We start from the raw sequence: 19,908 nt of genomic DNA, 5'->3' as shown, positions 1-19,908 counted from the left end.
CAATCCTTTAACTGGTATGTATCAGTATTATCTATAATACAATGATGTTGAAAATGAACCAAACAGGCAGAGACACTTATATGTAAACATTTTATTTTTGGAAGTTTGTCATGACTAAGCATGGAGGAACGACTGGCGAGATTAAGTCATGGTGAATATATGAGTTCACGTTTAGCTGCATAATCACCTGCGCACCACACTGGCGTAGCAATACATTTCCAGTGTACCACATTTATCACTTTTATTCCATTTACAGTAAGTGCAAATAAAACAAAAATTGGGGGACAAAAATTGAAAAAACTTGCAAAAATGCTTGCACTGTATATGGCCTTGTCAATCCCTATGTGCATAAAATGCATTACAGTGGTGTCACCACCTCAAAAGAAAGATTTACAATCACTTCACAAAGTTGAAGAAAAGGAGAAAATTAAACATCAGACATCGCACATTTATAGTTATCCATAGATAACTCATCAAATTGTCTTTACTTATATGGATGTATATGACGAATGCTTGTCCAGCATGAAGTTACATTATTTCATAACAGACTAAGATAGATTCTATCAATCAAGTAAAAAATATTTTTTTCTATTTTTAGAGTTAAAAGTCGAACCGTTCATTTAAATGACCTCACATTTATGCAACACATCACTACACTGTAAATAGAGGTAAATCAGAGACCATGCTCTCTATATGACTGAAGTTAAGCCTTACAGATTTGTGCCCAATGCTACCATGATTTTACTCTTGTCAAGTGTATTTACAAACATATCTGAATCTCTTACCGTTCTAACCTAAAGCCAACTTAAATCTAGTACCCTTTCTAAAATCAGAGATTTAAAAAGACCCTGCCCTTTTCAAATGCCCAGTTGTTAGTTAGTTTGAACAATATACATATGATGGTTAGTTTGAACAACATTGTGACTCATATTATCCTATACCTATAATGATGTGTTTCGTCGACTAATAAACAATTCACATAGCGTGCCCCTCCAAAGACCTAATAACGGATTCACATTAAACATTTCCTTACATAGCGAGCAAAGTGCATTAGGATATAAACCAAGCCTAAAATAAATATGAATTACAACAAAAACGTGATCTGAACTGTGCACGTGGAAATTTAAACATGGGTTGGATAAAACAAATGTTCAGCTCAGTAAACCGGTTAAAGTGCCTACAAAAATTCACAGAGCGATAATTCTGAGGGGTTTTGACACTATTTGTGGCATCTAAATCACCTCCCACTCTTCCTCAAGCTCCTCTCCACTAAGGGAACCCGTGTTGCCATGGTTTTTGTTCCTATTGTTTTGAAGAGTCTTGGTAAGTCGCTGATTGAGAGCACCAGCGGGAGTCACTGCCCACAGTTCATCCGCAGGAGTCACTGCAACAGAGGGGTTTGTCCGTCAGTGTTCCGTTCATTATCGGTGATGGACATTTGGGAAATAAAAAAAAGAATAATTTGAAATTAATCTAAAATGTTAACCTGCAAGCCAGTTGACCAATCCTGGAATCTTCTTCCAGTAGTCACCTGCTGGGTTTTTCTCTGTGATTCCGTACCGGCGAGCCACTTCGCCGTTGGGCAGGCGCACCCAGGCGGTCCTCAAGCTCAGAACCAGCTGATTTGCCTGAAGTCCTACAATTGGGAAAAAGTTTCACTCACAACGGTAAAAACTCATTATTTGTGGTTGTAAACTACAATGAGATTGGGTAATGAAGATGTACCAGGAATGTGTTCCCAGGCAGTCCCGACAGGCATCTCTTCTGTGATGCCGACGCGCACATGCACGTTGCCTCTGTTGTCCAGCGCCCACAGCATGCGGTCATTTTGACTGGTCTGAATTCTCACTAGATGAAGTCCAGCAGGCTGCCCAAAAAAACAGAGAGAACATGTTCCTGTAGCTCAACTGGTAGTGCATACCGTTCCCTGGTCAGGGGTTCAAACCCAGGGAACCGCTAAATGTGTACCTTGACTTACAATGTAAGTCACTTAGGATCACATGTAAACATGAAAATTATACCAAAGTACCAATAATTAAATAATCCAACACTGTATTTATACCAAATTAAAGCTAATGTGGGAAAATATTAATATAAACTACTATTTTTTTAAATATAGATTTTGTATTAGGTTGCTCATAATAATTATAATAGTTGAACAATCGATCTAAACTGATTTTAATAAAGATGTAGCAGATTTGACGGATTTGCAGAAAAAGTAATATGAAACTTGGTATTAACATTAAATATCATACAAGTGGAAGCATGTAAGCTTCTATAAACCGAGTACATCACAGTGCTAGATACACAGCCAAATACAGCAAGTCTGTTTACCTGCTCGGGAGGATCAATGCAGATCCAGGCAGGGAGCATCATGCTAGGGTTCAGAGGTTGAGTTCCAACGCGAAAATACACCATACCGTTTGCATCACACGCCCATACATTCTGACTACCACAGGACAAACTGAGAAACCTCACCTGCCCTGTGGGTGAGCAATGAAGGACAGATAGAAACAGACAAACAGTAATGAAACAATATCACTTTAGGTTTGAATGTTGTTTAAATGTTGAAACTGCAATTGAATTTAAAGGAATAGTTCATCCAAAATTTAACAATTTGTCATGATTTATTCAACCTCATGTCATTTAAAACCTGTATATGACTCTTTTTTCTGTGAAACACAAAAGAAGGTATTTTGAGAAATGTCTCAGTGGTTTTGTGTCCATGCAGTGGAAGTCAATGGGATCAATGTTGTTTATTTACCAACGTTCTTTGAAATATCTTCTATCTTCTCAGTTTCAAACTATTTCAAATCCAGCGTTACATCCACTGTTTATATAACACCCATCACTGAAATGCAGTGAACAAACAAACACACAACTTCTCTGACTATGGCATGAGTAACGAGCTGCAGCTGCAGCCCCACAGTGCAGCCAATCTTGGCAGCGCTGCCAATCTTGATAAGCGGGTCTTCCTATCGCTCGTTGGTTGGCGCGTGGGCGGGCTACTTCTTTCGCCTTGTTGTGGGCGTGCTTTTCCGGGAGAATTGCCCAATAAAAGGAATAGGATCCCTGTTACGAAACAGGGATCCAGACTTATAAAAAACTTTCCGAAACAAGTTGGAGTGCTTGGAGAGTGTACCAAGCACAGAAATTCTACGTCATACGTCCAACTCAGTTTTTAACAAGTTGACCATGTTAAGCATGAGGAGCCAGCAATAGCATGTTACCCTATCTTTAAGCTCCTGATCCATACATCACATGACAAGGACACCAGTGGCCATTTTTAAACTAAAACCTTGTCTAGTAAACAATGTTGGGGAGTAGCCTACATGCAGTGGAACCGTGAGGTGGGTTTGTCCTGTATGGAGTGATATGAAGTCTGTATGGTGTGATATGATAGTGTAACCTTGACGTGACTTTTACGCGTAACAGAACGTTATGACGACTTTGTGTTAAGAACTCAGATAGCAAATCTTAACATAACATGTGATATGTGATCCTGGCACACATTCACGCTTTCTGTTAATCACACTTTTCATTCAAACGGAAATACTTGGAAGAATGAGCGATATAAATTAACAACATGTAATATAAAAAACATTATTTTATTTTGCGAAATATCTATTTCAAACTGAACAAGCTCTACAACAGTTGATTAAATCTTTAACCTAACGCATAACTGAGACATTCTTTAAAATCTATTTTATCTTCTGTGATGCTTCACATCTAATACTAATTCCGTCTGTCTGTCGAGTCAATGGAAGACAGAGTGAGATTGTGATTAACACAATGAATGAATACAATAGATTGCACACGTCATCACAACCGTGGCCTTTGGCCGCAAGAGATCTTTGCACATTGTGCTGATTCATTACCAACAAAACAAGATAAAGCCAAGCTGACACTTCAATTCTCAGGATGGACTTTTCAAAACCGCAATTACTGTTTTTTTTCTGTTGTAACATTTAAAAGGTTTTCCTGAAATTAGAAAACTCAATGAGAACATAAGACATTAGAGTAATACAGAAGTGTGTTGGCTGCAAAAAATAAGTTCTTGACTTATCGTTCTGGTTTATGTAACTAAAATCTTTTTAAAGGGACAGTTCACCCAAAATTTACAATTCTGTCATAATTTACTCACCCTCTTGTCATTTCAAACCTGTATGACTTTCCTTTTCTGTAGATCACAAAAGAAGATATTCTGAAGAATGTTGTTACCCATTCACTTCTATTGTATGGACACAAAAAAATTCGGCACCATTGTTGTTTGGTTACCAACATTCTTCAAAATATCTTCTTTTGTATTCTTCAGAAGAAAGAAAGTCATACAGGTTTGAAATGACAAGAGGGTGAGTAAATTATGACAGAATTGTAAGTTTTGGGTGAACCATCCCTTAACTGTTTTGTGGTCTTCACAGCAAAACAAATAAATACATCAATACAAAATACATCACATGAAATTCAATATTTATAATTCAATTATCTATATATTCATAATGTGGTTTAAACTATGATTGAGATTAAAAGCCTTTTTTATTTGGGGCATTACAAGTATCTTATTTAATATGAAGTATTGCAAAATAAGCATTATTGTCTGAAACCTTTTGGCTCATTCTTTTTGCATATAGAGAACTACATTTTATACACTATAAAATGAATATCAGCAGTTTTGGACATTAAGATGTCCCTTCGCATACATACCGGATTTTCACTTGACATACTGAACAAACAGATCCGATCAGAATCAGTTTTTTTCATCTGTCCAGGCACAGACTAGACTTTTTAGACTATAGTATAAACTCTGATAACCTTCTCGGAGGCTCAGTATGTCTAAATGCATAGAAAACATCATGTGCTAACTCTAAAAATGATCGTATATCCAGGGCTAGACCCAGATTCATCTTTCACAACCCGAGACGGGATGGTCTACAGCTGTTCCCATCACACGGCTCTGCCTATTTATGTCTGCATCCTGTTACAGCACAAACACAACATGCACGTACACAAAACACACACTTAATAAACAAAAGCCTCACGCTGTTGATTTTACACGCACCGCAAGCCAATGTAATTAAAATATGTCTGACGTAACCGGATTATATTAGCCTGCATTGTGATTTCACAGCTGAGGGGATTGTTTGGTCCCCTTTGGAATAATCTAACACCTTGCTTTTAAACGTGTGTTTTAGCGCATTCCTAAAGGGATCGTTCACCCAAAAATAAAAATTCTGTCATCATTTACTCACCCTCAGGTTGTTTCAAACCTATAAAGAAAGATATTTGTAAGAATGTTAGCAATTTTCAGTTCTGTGACATCATCCACTACCATAGTAGGAAATTTTTTTTATATTTTGTTGTTCTGTCGAACACCAAGTGAAATATTTTGAAGAATTTAGTAACACAAACAGTTCTGGGGCACTTTTGACTACCATTTAATTTGTTCCTGCTATGGCAGTCAATGATGTCACAGAATTGAAAATTGCTAACATTCTTCCACATATCTTTCTCTGTGTTCATCAGAAGAAAGTAATTTATACAGGTATGAAATGACATGAGGGTGAGCAAATGATGACATAATTTTCATTTTTGGGTAAACTATCACTTTAAGCCAAATCATTACAATATTCAACAGTAAAAAACAGCAGAACACGTTATGTAAGAACCACCTGCTTAAATTAAAAATATAAACAGCACCCTTAGCAACAGGCGGTTTTGATACATGAAACCGTCGCTTGCGTTTTAACCCGCTGGAAGCTCAACGATGCCAAGAGGGAGAAATTAGGAGGGGATTAAATGTACTGTTGCACTTTAAAGCTCTTAAAGCAACACTAGGGAGTTTTTCGACCTTAAAATAGTCTCTCTAAAATTATTTTAGTGTTAGCACAACTCTTAACTGGACGAATTTTACAGCCGCTGCTACTTAAGCAGCCCTCTATCAGCTGAAATCACACTTGTAACTGTGGTGTGCGGGTAGGTACACAAGCCCCGCCCATCACCTGCTTTACGGCATACGTCACATTTTACTCATAGCCTGGGTGAAGTTAGCCAACAGCTAACAATAAGAGGAAATGATCTAGTTCAACGCAGGTCTCCAAACCATCACCATGGCAGAGCCAGCAAAAAAAGGAAAAGAGGAAAAGAGAGAGAATGATCGGACAAGAGCCCGAACACTAATCAATATCTGACAGACTTACACTCGGTGGCGCGAGCTGCCAGAGGCAATGGGTTGCAAAACGGATGGAGACCTAGCCTTCCTGCTACTGGATTTGAAAGTCTTATGTGTACATTTTTTCTTACTGTCCTGTACTTTTGAGCTTATTAGTTATTAGGCTGTGCTCAGGTTGTTTATTGGTGCACTTACGTTACTGGTTCACAATTTATAACCATTAGGTAGACTTGAGATAATGTTATGTTGCTGGGTCTCAATAGCTTACGTAGCATGATCGTGCCTCGTCACGAATTTAGTTTTATGCTTGTAAACGACGACTACCAAACCACAATAAATGTTTTCTGGTCAAAAGTTGCTGATTCTTTAGTTCATGCACGTAGACTAATGTTATCCGTTTCTAACGTGACTATCCTAGGCACTATTCCCATAGCGAGTTGAGTGTAAGTTAGTGATTGCACCTATTACACAAAGCACAATGCCTGGTCACGAGTGTTTTTTTTGAAAATGTAACTACAGAAAATTATTTTTGTTGGTTACTAAACACATTCACGCCCATGCGTTGTGTTTTGGGTGACCGCAAATGTGCTATGTAGTTAACGTTAGCATGTTAGCTGCTATGTAGCTAGCACGCTATGCGCTAATGGCTAACAACCAGCTGCTACCTCAGAATCTAGTTTGAGCTATTAGTATAGCCCAGTAGTACACCCTGCAGGAGCCAAAAGAGTGCTTTAGTACATGCACAGTTTATGAAGTGACATAATGTAACAATGGTTTCTGCTTAGTCAACAAATTCATGTGTATTGCTTCCCACGGGGAAGCTTATACAGCGACAGTATTTACGACACTGATAACAGACAATTGTGCTTATCAACCACATGGGGGAACCATAAGCAAAAGTAGAGCTTTGGTAGGAGTAGGGTGGTCGTTGTGAAGTATGTGGTTAGCGGTATGTAGGTTAGCGGTGGGCCGCGTGGACGGGCGGTGGATGTGGAAATCTGAACGGGGCGAATGGGAGAGGGTTCTCAGTGAGCTATGTTTGACATGAGTCATTCCAGCACACATGACCAGTGCAAAGGGCACTTGAGACCTTGAAGAGGAGTAACGGTGGAGCAAACTGTTTAAATTAGGTCTCAAACGTGTCATCTGAAGGACGACTGATTGATGTATTGTGAGCACACACAAATAAGGACATTGCAGTGTCCGATTTTTTTTATTTTGAAAGAAACTTTTCAATTGTGATTGTATTTGTTTACATTAGTTAATGCATTGGTTAAGCATGAACTAACAATGAGTAGTATAGTTTTCATGTATTAATCTTTGTTAATGTTAATACAATTGTTCATGTTAGTTCTCTGTGCAGTAACTAATGTTAACAGACACAACTTGATTTTGAAAATGTTTTGTAAAAGCCCGAAAATGTACCAAGACGAATAAATGCTGTAGAATTTCATTATTAGTTTACATTAACAAATGCATTACGTAATTAAGAAAATTGTTACAAAATATGGGAAGTACATTCTATATGATCCACATTATATATTATCAATATACTGTACGATTAATACAAAATATTTAATTATTAAATCTAAAAGTGATAGTTCACTCCAAAATGAAAATTCTGTCATCATTTACTCACCCTCTTGTCATTTCAAACCTAGATGACTTTCTATCTTCTTCAAAAGACAAAAGATATTTTGAAGAATATTGGTAAACAAAAACCGTTGGTCCCCTTTCACTTCTATTGTGTGGACACAAAACCTATGCAAGTCAATGGGGACCAACAGTTTTCCGTTACCAACATTCTTCAAAATATCTTTTGTGTTCTGCAGAAGAAAGAAAGTCATACAGGTTTGAAATGACAAGACGTTTCCTTCTGGGGTGAACTATCCCTTTAATTAATCATTTTAATACTGAATAATTGAAGAAGAAAAAAAACACTTATTATGAAGTATTTATACATTATGTTAGTTAAAAATATACTTCATTTTTTATTAGATTTTCTCATCATTAAACCAAGTTTTCATGAAATTTCCCCAATCACTCTTATCAACATTCAGTGTTTGAATTTGATGTTGCATTGCACAATTGCAAGTCTAAATTTAGCCGGCATATGATTCACAGATAAAGCCATTATCTAAGGAATTAAAATGGTCTCACCAAGCTGGCTGAGGTCCAGTAACGTCCAGTGCATTCCAGTGGGACAACTGGATGATAAAGTGCGGATGTGGACGCGACCGTAGTGATCTAATCCCCAGAGAGCATCATGACAGGCAGAGAGCTGCATCATCTCAACGTCTGGGGGAAACTGGATGGTGAAGGGCCGCATCTGGAAGTCTTGGTCCCAGATGCAAAACAGGTCTTTCCTGCTCTGACCAATCCAAAGGAAACTTCCTGTGGAGACACCAGAGAGAAAATCACACATTGTCAGAAAGTCACATATGTGGTGTAAACGCTAGTTTGATTCATGCCGCCAAAATGTTGTTGCCTGTGATTAATGCACAAAGGATGATGCGATATCAACATACCCTCTTTGCCTTGAACAGCAGAAGAAAACGCAAAGGCCCATTTTGTGGCTGAAGCTGTTCCTCTGGGTACGACACCTCTCCAAAACGTCCCTGCATGAAGATGAACATGAAATAAATCTGGCTGAGAGACTCTAAATGTAAATGAGCTCAGCCAACAGAACAGCATATGTTCATTTTAAGCATGCATGCTTTGTAGCGTCGTACCGATGAGGCTGCCCTTAGCAACGTGAAACTCGTTGCGTCCAGAAGCGATCCAGATGCCGCTGCTGTTGACGCTGATGAGGCTGGGCTGGCATTGGGAGTGCTGGGAGAGGAAGGCCACGCGCAGACGCTCGGCGACCCGCTCCACCGGAGCTCTGGTGGCCGTGGCAACGGTTTGTGTAGCCTGGATCAGAGTCTGGAATAGGCTGCCCTGATCAAACACCACGTAGTCTGTGATGCTCACCTATTTCGAGAAAAGTAAATAATAAACAGGAACCATGAGCTAGGTGTGTTTTACAGCATTTTAAGCTTAAAAAAACAGAATATTTCACATTAAATGTATAGCATGTTATATTTAGGGCTGTCAAATGATTAATCACGATTAATCCAGAATAAATGTTTGTGTTTACATAATATGTCTGTGTACTGTGCATATTAATGTTGTATTTATAAAAACACACACATACATGCACATATTTAAGAAAAATAAAATATATAATAATTAATAAACACTTGTACATAATTTAAATTATAAATAAATCTATGTATATATTTCCTAAATGTGTATAGATGTATGTGTATGTGTTTATAAATACAAGATTAATATGCACAGTACACAGACATATATTATGTAAACACAAACTTTTATTCTGGATGCAATTAATCTCAATTAATCATTTGTCCTACAATTAATCATTTTATTTATTAATTAGTTACAGCAGGACAGATATATTAATAAATTAGCTGCATGTTATAGCTTGCATAATAAAGCAGTGAAATTTTGCCTTCTTTTAGTAACGCAAGGCATTTGGCACTCGTGCACTCTGATTCAACACAGTCAGACCTGTAATTTAATATTTGTCATACAGTTGTGTTAATGTTTGGTTTCAGAGGCTTAATATGGCTCGAGTTATTCAGCTAAGAATGCTTTCTTGTCATTAAGGGTGTATTACCAATTGCATTATAAAGGCCTCTTATGAATAAAATCGTCAAATTAATTATGTGCTGCTATTTATTTTCCTTCTTGGTTATTAAAACCGCATTAAGTTGTTTTTTATTTTGTATGGGCTGTCCTTATGGGTTAACCAAGGTATAACAAATAACAAAATCATTGTCCGGCAAAACGTGCCTAAGTGCCAATACCGGCCCATCATAAATTTGACACTTCTTATACAAGGTTTATACATACGTATGTAATGTATGTGTGTTAAATATATATACCTGCCACCAGTGTTCATCTTCACCCTGCGGGTTTTTGGCAGTGACCCCAGTTCTGAACCACAAGCTCCCACTGGTATCCAGTGCCCATGCTGTGTTATTCTCACCCAGAGCAATACAGATGGGCTCCAAACCTTGACTCTCACTGCAGTCACACACATACAACAAATATCTATTATATCACATATTTTAAATCTTTTTTCACAACAAAATCTACATTGTGCACATTAGGCATCAATATCAAACAACTTTTAGGAAAATCTTACGTTTGGCAGCCCATACTGTAAATCGATATTCATAAAACAAGCCAATCATGCAGTCATCACTACACCAGCGTCGGTTTTACAATTATATTCAACAGATCAGATTATTACTGCATTCTCTGATGAGATTCACCTGGCTATGGACAATAGCGATGTTAGTCGTACCTGACGGTGTCATACTTCCATTGCTCCCCCTCTGCGCAGTAGCTGCTGAGCCCCTCTCTGTAGAACACGCCCCTCTGTTCACTTAGTGCCCACACAACACTGCCACGTGCTGCCATCTGCGCCATGGGACACGGGCAGTCCACCTTCACAGAGCGTGCACATGGCCTGTCCGCACTCAGACCTGAAATCACAGAAACTCCAACATTTGACAATGAATCTAAAATGATGAATTCTGAAAGTGGTTCTTGAGAACTGGCACTGCTTTCACATCACATTTACAGATACTGTAAATTATTCCTGAAAACTTCGGTACAGTAGGTGGAGTTAGTGCACTATGAGCTTTATGACCTATGCTGCACTGGTAGAGGTCATAGTGGATATTAATAAGGGTTTAACAGAGCTGTGAGGTAACTGGCACTGCTAGCACAAGGTTGGGTGACCTCACTGATGCTCTTCAGTATTACATAAGAGCCAAAACTGAGCCTTAAGTTGCTTTAGAATAAATATATCTGTGCCAAAACACAGAAACACCTTTAATGTAAAATCATGAAGTCATTCATCATGAACTCTGATTTTGCCATTGGTAACAAATTAATTTATTCTTTAATACATTAAATAGCAAAGTACTATAGCAAGTACTTACAGCACCATCTAGTGGTAAGTAGTATCAACACAAACGCTTTGAGTTCATATTAGTTTTATGCAAGCAAAAAAATGTGCAGTTTCCACATTTTGCGCAGCAGAATAAAATACATTAGAATAACAAAGTTCACAAAACGAAGTATTGTAAATATTATTTAGCCAATTCTAAATATTTGTAAATAAAAAATTCACCCAATTCTTTGTCTTTGTTCTCATATACTCACCCTCATATTATTAAAAGCTGTACGCATTTCATAAATCTCTTTTTGAGTTCCATGGATTCGAAGGGTGAGTAAAGAGAACAGAAATGTACTTTAATACCCCCCTAAAGGGGAACTCCACCGAAAAATGACAATTCTGCCATGAATCACTCACCCTCAAGTCATTCAAGGACATCCGTTCATCTTCACAATGCAAATTAGGATAGTTTCGATGAGGTTCGGGAGCTTTCCGACTCCTGCCCATAGACAAAAACGCAACTGGCTTCCAAAGTGAAGAATGTCAGTTACGTTGCTGTCTATGGGCGAGAGTCAGAAAGCTCTCGAACCGAATAATATAATTTGCGTTGTGAAGATGAAAGGATGTCCTAGGCTTGTCGAATGACTTGAGGGTGAGTAATTCATAGCTTAATGTTCCTTTTTCGGCAGAGTTTACCTTTAACAATTTATCATTTTAAGAAGGGAAGTTATTGTAAAGCGAGCACATCACAATATGCTCATTCTCTCAAACCTGTTTGTAGGTAAAGGTCTCCATTGGTGCGAATGATCCATGCTGTATCATCACCAAGTGCCACAAAAGCTGTGTCATCCAGGGCTTTGTACCAGTGTCTCTTTCCTTTGATGGTGACCTTCCCACAAGCATAAGCAGTCATGGTTTTCTGCTCCACTTTCCATAGCAACGACCCTAGGAAAGCACATCCGGGAGATTTTAGTTTTATACAATTTCAGTAAGATAAAGCACTGTTCTAAATCGCAATACGAACGTTAAAATATGTGAACTTATGACTTACGGAATATGGAAAACATGCATTTTAATGTATTCCATTTAAACCAATGCTTGTAAGGTGATCACTATTATTACTTTTTGGTTTAACTTCATCAGCATTAAATTATTCATTTTTTTTTTAAATTTAAATTATACTTATTCTGGTCTCCATGACCTCCAAATGTATTGGTGTTTTTTGTCATAAATGCACAGCTGTTTATTGTTTGCATTTATTTGTTTATTCCACTATGGTTAATATTCTTGGGTTGAAGGCTCATGCTTTTGTGTTCCTTTTACCGGAATGAGCTTCTCTCCTATGCTGGCATGAATTTACATAGCTAAAAGCTAAAGGCGGAAGTATGGTCCGAAGTATGATCCCGCATGACACAATTTTTGTCATCAGAAGGCCGCGCACAACAGCGCATGCACAAAAAAGTGCACTAGTCCACTAGGGGTCAATACACACACAGAAAGTGTGCAGCATGTCCTTGTTGAAGAAGAATGATACAAAACCAACACAGTAAGAACAGTAAGCATATCCTTCCCCATACTGTTTGGTTGTTGTTCTTATTGTCTTGCTGTTTGCTTGGATTGTTTGCAATGGCAAAAACACTTCCTCAGTCATTAATTTGCAGTGGGTCTGTAAATGACGTGACTCAGCGCTGCCCTCTGACGGTCTGGTAGAGCACACATACTCAATACTTGTATTGCGCATGTGTTGAACTCAGACGTCCGCGCTTAATCCGTGATGAGTATGCGCAGGAAGCTGTGCGGACGCGTTTGTGCGCGAGATGGACACGGACGCGGAAAGTCAAGTATGCCCGGGCCTTAAATGTAACAAAGTATTGTGCAGAAGATGGTTTTGGTCCATCAAGTAGTGTTTGTTGTGCCAATCCTCTCCTTACCTGACTGAGACAGCGCCACCTGATGGACATTTTCTTCAAACTTCTGCCAGCTCAATCCACCGTTTGGAAGCCCACTGCAGTAAAGACATCCTTTAAAGTCTAGACACCAGATATACCTGTCCGTCACAAGAAGACTGAGGATTCCACAGCCAGGTCCACTGTAGCCCATCCAGCTTTCTGCCAACTTTAAATAGAAAGTTAACATCATTGTCTATCACATTTATTACATTATTAGTATTTATAACTTAAATCTCCTGGCTCTTATGCCTAATGTCTCACTCTTGGGATGTGAGTTGGTGAGCTCTCTTACCTGGTCTGCTTTGAGGAGCTGCATCTCTTCATCTTCTTTCTGTTTAGAAGACAAGCCTTGCAGACTCAGAGCATTGAGTCCATCTCCCAGACTATTGCTGGATGGCACATGGGCATAGATGTCCTCCTCGTCACTAGAGGGTGTTGGTTCTGGTTCAGGGGAGTAACCCAGAGGTCTAATTGGATCATAAGATAAGTTCAAGTTAAAATCCCCATGCAAACTATCTGTAGAACGCCACTCAGAATCCCCCAGCGGGACAGCCTCCTTCATATGTTCCTCTATAACGTCCTGTTCATCAGCTGTCTGCATGTACGAGAAGGTGCATTCCAGGAGCATGTCCACATCAGGCGTAGCCACAATTTTGGGCTCGTTTTCTTCAAACACGTTTTCACTGTACGCCTGGCACTCCATGTCTTGTAGGGGGAGTGATGTAGGACAAACGGGCTGGGTCTCTGCGGTTTGGATAACTGGATCATGATCAGGTTGTTTGTGATTTGGTGAGGGTTCTGGTGGGCTCTGAAAGTCATTGGAACTGTGGGTTTCTCCATAAATGGACCCTTCATGGTCAGGTGAGCCTGTGCTGTGGAGATCTAGGCTGCTGCACAGGAGGCTGGTGCGGTCGGAGGGCGTGTTGAGAACATCGCTGCCTGCGCCGTCCTGACTTAACATGCTCTCCGACCAGCTGCTGTGCTCATTAACACGGTTCCCGCTCTCTATAGGATCACACAAAAGACAAACAATGATTTAAAAAAGGGATACATACTAGCTTTTACACAGTATTCTAAAAGCATTTTCTAACCATGTCTTCTCCTCTTGCCCTTCTTCTTCAGCTTGATGGCTTTGACCACCAGCTCCTGCTGGAAGTCCTCTTGAGTGATGGTGCTGTATCGGCTGGAGGAGAGCTCTGAGGCAGATGCCTCTGTAGCAGTAAACATGCCAGGTGTGCTTTCCCAAGAGGTGATGGAGCTGCTACGGCTGCGGGAGTCTATTGTACCCAAGCTGACCCGTTGCTGCTCCTCCACGTCCTCGGTGACCTCCAGAGCCTCGACCCCTTGACTGAACTCCTCCGGCTGCTGGTCCTCCTGTACCTCCTCTGACTCCTCAACCCCCTCACGTGCCTCATCTAAGCTGGGAGTGACTAGAATCTCCTGTTCTGTAATGATGGGCATGGTCCTGATTGGCTGTGCTGTCTCCACGGCACCATTAGGGGGCAGCAGAATAGTGGGAGTAGAAAGAGGGGACGTGAAACGGTAGGAATGGTCCAATACTGAGAGGAAAAAGTGATCAAGAAAAAGAAGGAAGGGTAAGATAAACTTTTCTACACTTCAGATGAAATAAAAAAATGTATATTGTATCTCTAACTAAATATCAAAACAAATGTATTAAAAAGGCAATATATATCGCTGGTTTTTGAGATGAGGGAAAAACATGTCTGACAAACAAACACACTCTTTATGTTAAAACTTAAGAAATGTATAAAAATTTAAATACTTAAAAAGTTAAATACAATGGAAATCTATATATTCAAAATTCTGTAGACTTAATTATTTCACTAGTATTCTTTTAAAATGCTCTCTACTTGGAAAATACATGTAATTTTATATAGTTAAAGAGATCACCCACAATGAAAATTCTGTCATCATTTGCTGACCTGCTTGTCATTTCAAACCTGTATGACTTTATATACGAAAGATATTTTGAAGAATGTTGTTAACTGAACAACGGCGGTACCCATCGACTTGCATTGGTTTTGTGTCCATACAATAGAAGTGAATGGGTACCGCCGTTGTTCGGTTACCAACATTCGTCAAAACATCTTCTTTTGTTTTCTACAGAAGAAAATAAGTCACACAGGTTTGAAATTACAAGAGAGTGAGTAAATGATGACAGAATTTTCATTTTTGGGTGAACTATCCATTTCAACTGCCAAACAAAGTGTTTCAAAATGTAACAAATAAAGTTTAAAAGTTTAAAATCAATCAAATTTCAAATATTTTACAATTAAAAATGTTATATTATTTAAAATGAAATGAAATGTAATATTTGGTGAAATGTATATCTTAACCATGTGTTGTACAGTGAAGCTATTTTGTTTTTTCCTCAGTTTAAGCTTAATAAACATAACAAAAATGCCAAGATGAATCCCACAATGGTCTAGCCTAAGTTTTATGTCATGGACAATGAAATTAATACATTTTCAAGTGTATCCTGGAAGTCCCGAGGCTGCTGTATATATGACAGCAATCTTGTATTTCCTCATAAATGTAATGTTTTTAAAACGGATAGACTAGGATAAAAGAGAAAAATATGGAGAGAGATACACAAACAATACTTCATGACTCTGTTGCAATTATTGCAAAACACTGCAATTATTACAGAGCAATGGGGAAAAATATGCTTTCTCATACAGTATGCCTTAAAGAGTACATATTACGAGATCATGTCAATTACATTTCATGCAGTGTGTAATGTTGCCGTTTGTGAATGTAAGCAATCTGCCAAGTTGTAAAGCCGAGGTGAGTGAATAACAAAGTTATTGGCTTGGAAAAAAGGGAGTCGACTCTGAATCACGCAAACGAGTCGTGGCCTAGTCCAATTCGCGAACCGCCGCCTTCGTTTTGCTAGGACTGCCCGCGAAAACTTCACTCTTCTCCCCCAAACACTGTAGCTCGTGAGCGTTAAGACTACTCATAGCAGACTAGACCATCTGACCAATCAGATCAGAGTAAGCTGGCAGAAAGGAGGGGATTAGACGGATGATTCACCGAACGAATCATTTAAGAGCCAGTCAAGAAGTAAGGATAACTGCCTATTATAACAAAATAATAGTGATTTTACACCTTGTATATACGTAAACTTGTTGTTGGACACTAAATAAACCAAAGTAGGACCTTAAAATCAAGGAATATTTACTCTTTAATATACCAAAACTGCTGATGGAGCAGAATGCATAACTAAACTGCAATTATGATATCAGTTCTGCAACTCACAGTTGGAAACCAATCCCTCGGGGCTATTTGAGATCCGCAAAATATCCCGGTCGCCTTTCAGAATGAAGATTTCATTCTCCGTGCATGACACAGAAACGATATCCCCACTGCTTTCCAAACCGCCAATAATAACCTTTGAATGAGAAACAATAGCTTAAATTACCTTGTCATTGACAACTTTCAGATCATATATCAATGATGCTGCTGACTAACTGTACGAAATCACTCAAATCTACTGTAGACATACTGAATGTATTTTAAACACAGAATCTACCCCATAGATCAAAAGTGTGCATTTATACCTGGTTGGTACAGTCCACGACATAAACGCTGTATTCATTCCAGCTGAGGACCCAGCCCTCCTTCAGGAAACAGCTGACCAATCCCAGCTGTCTTTCTGAAGGTCGGTAACCTCCGGTGGAACCCGAACGTGCGAACAGCTCAAACTGAGGGACCTCCTGATTAAAAAGGGGCTTCAGGACGTGGGTTTCCCCCACACGCCCTCGCACATCTGTCCTCCACAGACGCAACCCTGGCCTGGCTGCATAGACCACTAGATCGCTCTGCTTGCAGAGAGCTGGCTGGAAGCAGGCACCAAACTTGCCATTACTTTAAAAAGACAAATATCAACAGAAGTGGAATGAGAAACTGTAGAACTCCGAGAATCATTTTAGTCGAACATGGATTGAGGGTCCTGTACCATTTTCGTGGTTTAGTGCCCAGCTGCTGATGCGACTGTTCTTGCGTGTAAAAGAGCATCGAGCGCTGGTAGGATGAAACCAGAAGCACTTTTTGACTGTACTCCAGCTGAACTATTGCTGAGGGCTCCTCGATGAGAATCACAGGGTTACACACTCCCTACAAGTAACACATAAACTTGTTAGACAGAAAAAAAGAATACCCTTTTACTGTCATCTGTATCTCTTAGTAATAGCTTACCTGGTCCAGGTCCACAGCAGAGTAGACCACCCGTCCCTTATCATCTCCAGAGAAGAGCTTCATGCCATTAGCACTCCATGCTAGGGCTGTAATTGTGCTTTTGTGCAAACCCACTACATCAAACCTTCTCAGCTGTGACAAGACAATAAGACAGTGTGATATGCTCACTTTCCCAGAATACTTCTTTCATCAGATTGGTCAGACATCTGCATTGTAGGTTTTTCATTTTGTGAACAAAAAACAGACGGACATGTATATAAAGAATATTAACTTTACAGCACATATAAAAGGAACAGTTCACCCAAAAATGAAAATTCTGAACCAAGCATTTCTTGGCCACCATGACTATGGTAGTCAATGGCGGCCAAGAACTGTTTGTTTACAAGCATTCTTCCAAATATCTTTCTCTGAGTTCATCAGAACAAAGACATGTAGGCTATACAGATTTGGAAAAACTTTAGGGTGAGTAAATGATGACAGAATTTTTATTTTTGGGTGAACTGTCCTTTTAACAACTGTTTTTGCAATGAGACATGACATGTAAATTAAATATGATTGTAGATTACAAATAATATTAAGCCAAACAACTTTGAAGTTGCATAACTATATTATTGCCTCTTTTCTTCATTTTTGTAAGTCACTGGATAAAAATGTCTGCTTAATGCCTATATGTGACCCTGGATCACAAAACCAGTCTTAAGTAGCACGGGAACATTTTTAGTAAAAGACAAAAATACATTGTGTGGGTCAAAATTATCGATTTTTCTTTTATGTCAAAAATCCTTAGGATATTAAGCAAAGATCATGTTCCATGAAGATATTTTGTAAATTTCCTACCTTAAATATATAAAAACTTTGGATGGTCTGCCACAGTGCCCCTGATTAACAACTTCAAAGGCAATTTTCTCAATATTTAGATTTTTTTGCACTCTCAGATTCCTGAGTTTTAAACTGTTGTATCTGAGCCAGATATTGTCCTATTCTAACAACTCATACATCAATAGAAAGCTTATTTATTCATCTTTCAGATTATGTAAAAATCTCAATTTTGAAAAATTGACCCATAAGACTGGTTTTGTTGTCCAGGGTCACATATGTAAATCCTATATAGAGACTATACAGTACCTGTTTATTTCTGCCAGGCAATGGTGACACAAGCTGATAGAAAGCAACTCGGCCTGATGCCGTCCCAACAGCCACAAGATCATCAAAACAACTCAGCAACTTCACAGCAGTGACTGCTTCACATTTCCCCTTGTGAAACAAATTATAACAGACTTATTGCAGAAAGCAATTTCTAAACAAAAACAGATCACCTGTAAGTGGAGCATTTTATCTCACCTCTAAATTATATTTATTCATCTGGCTTACTGTTCTGCAGTATAGATACAGCATTCCAATGCTGCTGCCAATAGCTATATAATCTGTGTTGCTGTCCAGAGCTGTCAAGTAAACCAGCACTGATCTGAAGCCTTTCTGGACTTTAGCAGGAATGGCATTGAGTAGGTAGTAGAGAGGACAGAATTCCCTCAAGGGCAGCGGTGCTGGATGGGTGGCCATGGTCACCTTATGGATCTGTGTCCCACTTAAGGAAATCTAGGAAGATAATTTCAAATACATAAATCTTATAAAATGTATGCATTGTTGATCAAAATAACACAGCTTTTTATTTAATAAAGTTTGTAGACAGCAAGCTGTTGTAAGATTACTATAGTAGGAAGAGAGATCAGTTTTACACTGTATTTTGGGTTTTTAACTTCTGCTGGAGGGCGTGTTTTTTACTGTCTGAATATGTCTGTAAGATTACTACAGTAGGAAGAGAGATCAGTTTTACACTGTATTACGGCGAGCTGACTCCTGCTGGAGGGCGTGGCCATGCAGGTACATTATAAAAAAAAACCAACCATGTACCTGCATGGCCACGCCCTCCAGCAGGAGTCAGCTCGCCGTAATACAGTGTAAAACTGATCTCTCTTCCTACTGTAGTAATCTTACAGACATATTCAGACAGCAAAAAACACATCTGATGAAATAACCAGTGAACACACCCACAAGCATATTAACCACGCCTTAAATACGTAACACAACAGAGCATCTTTCCTCGTTTAAGATCTGTCTTAAAGAGTATTGACTTTGCTCAATATGTTTATGTATGACTGGATGGCAAGATTTAATTTAAATTTTTCACTCGTGGCCTTTGCACATGTAAGTTACAGAATAACAGTGAGGATACTTTTCCCAATCGACGTGCCTTTTTGAAACAAGACGGTGACATAACTCTTAACTTTTTGTTATAACGTAAAATCTGCTTCAACAACAAAGACCATTGGCACAGCATAACACAAGTCGTGTACAATATGGATGGATAGGTAGGTAACTTAGCGACCTTTCTTTACGCATTAAACTATTATACTCGATTTTGCTAACTTTACAAAACTTACCTCCGGGGAAGGTTCACATTAATTCTGACGAGGAGAGGTTTTTACAGTTTGGATGAGGGCGATCTGTTGACATTTCTGCTGCTCTGACAGTTAGCTCTTGTTGACAGTCGTGTCTTTCTTCTGTTTGCGTTGGGACAGACGCGTGACGACAGC

The 19,908-nt window shown here is 39.0% G+C and overlaps 1 protein-coding gene across 1 annotated transcript; it reads right to left on the bottom strand.

Moving 5' to 3' along the window:
* Positions 1-60: 60 nt before the first annotated feature.
* tecpr2 (tectonin beta-propeller repeat containing 2) lies at positions 61-19,894 on the bottom strand. Its single transcript, XM_057343520.1, has 20 exons — positions 19,756-19,894; positions 18,656-18,910; positions 18,440-18,568; positions 17,315-17,446; positions 17,076-17,233; positions 16,678-16,984; positions 16,376-16,508; positions 14,185-14,652; positions 13,386-14,098; positions 13,076-13,259; positions 11,916-12,089; positions 10,545-10,725; positions 10,120-10,261; positions 8,902-9,142; positions 8,698-8,787; positions 8,330-8,563; positions 2,335-2,483; positions 1,726-1,867; positions 1,487-1,636; positions 61-1,384 (listed from the first exon to the last, which is right to left on the bottom strand). The coding sequence occupies exons 2-20, from the start codon at positions 18,872-18,874 to the stop codon at positions 1,233-1,235; spliced, it is 4,098 nt and encodes a 1,365-aa protein (XP_057199503.1). The 5' UTR covers positions 18,875-18,910; positions 19,756-19,894; the 3' UTR covers positions 61-1,232.
* Positions 19,895-19,908: the final 14 nt, after the last annotated feature.

Source organism: Triplophysa rosa, linkage group LG10 (assembly GCF_024868665.1).
Source record: "Triplophysa rosa linkage group LG10, Trosa_1v2, whole genome shotgun sequence".
Classification (NCBI taxonomy): domain Eukaryota; kingdom Metazoa; phylum Chordata; class Actinopteri; order Cypriniformes; family Nemacheilidae; genus Triplophysa; species Triplophysa rosa.
This window is presented reverse-complemented; position numbering and strand designations above follow the sequence as displayed.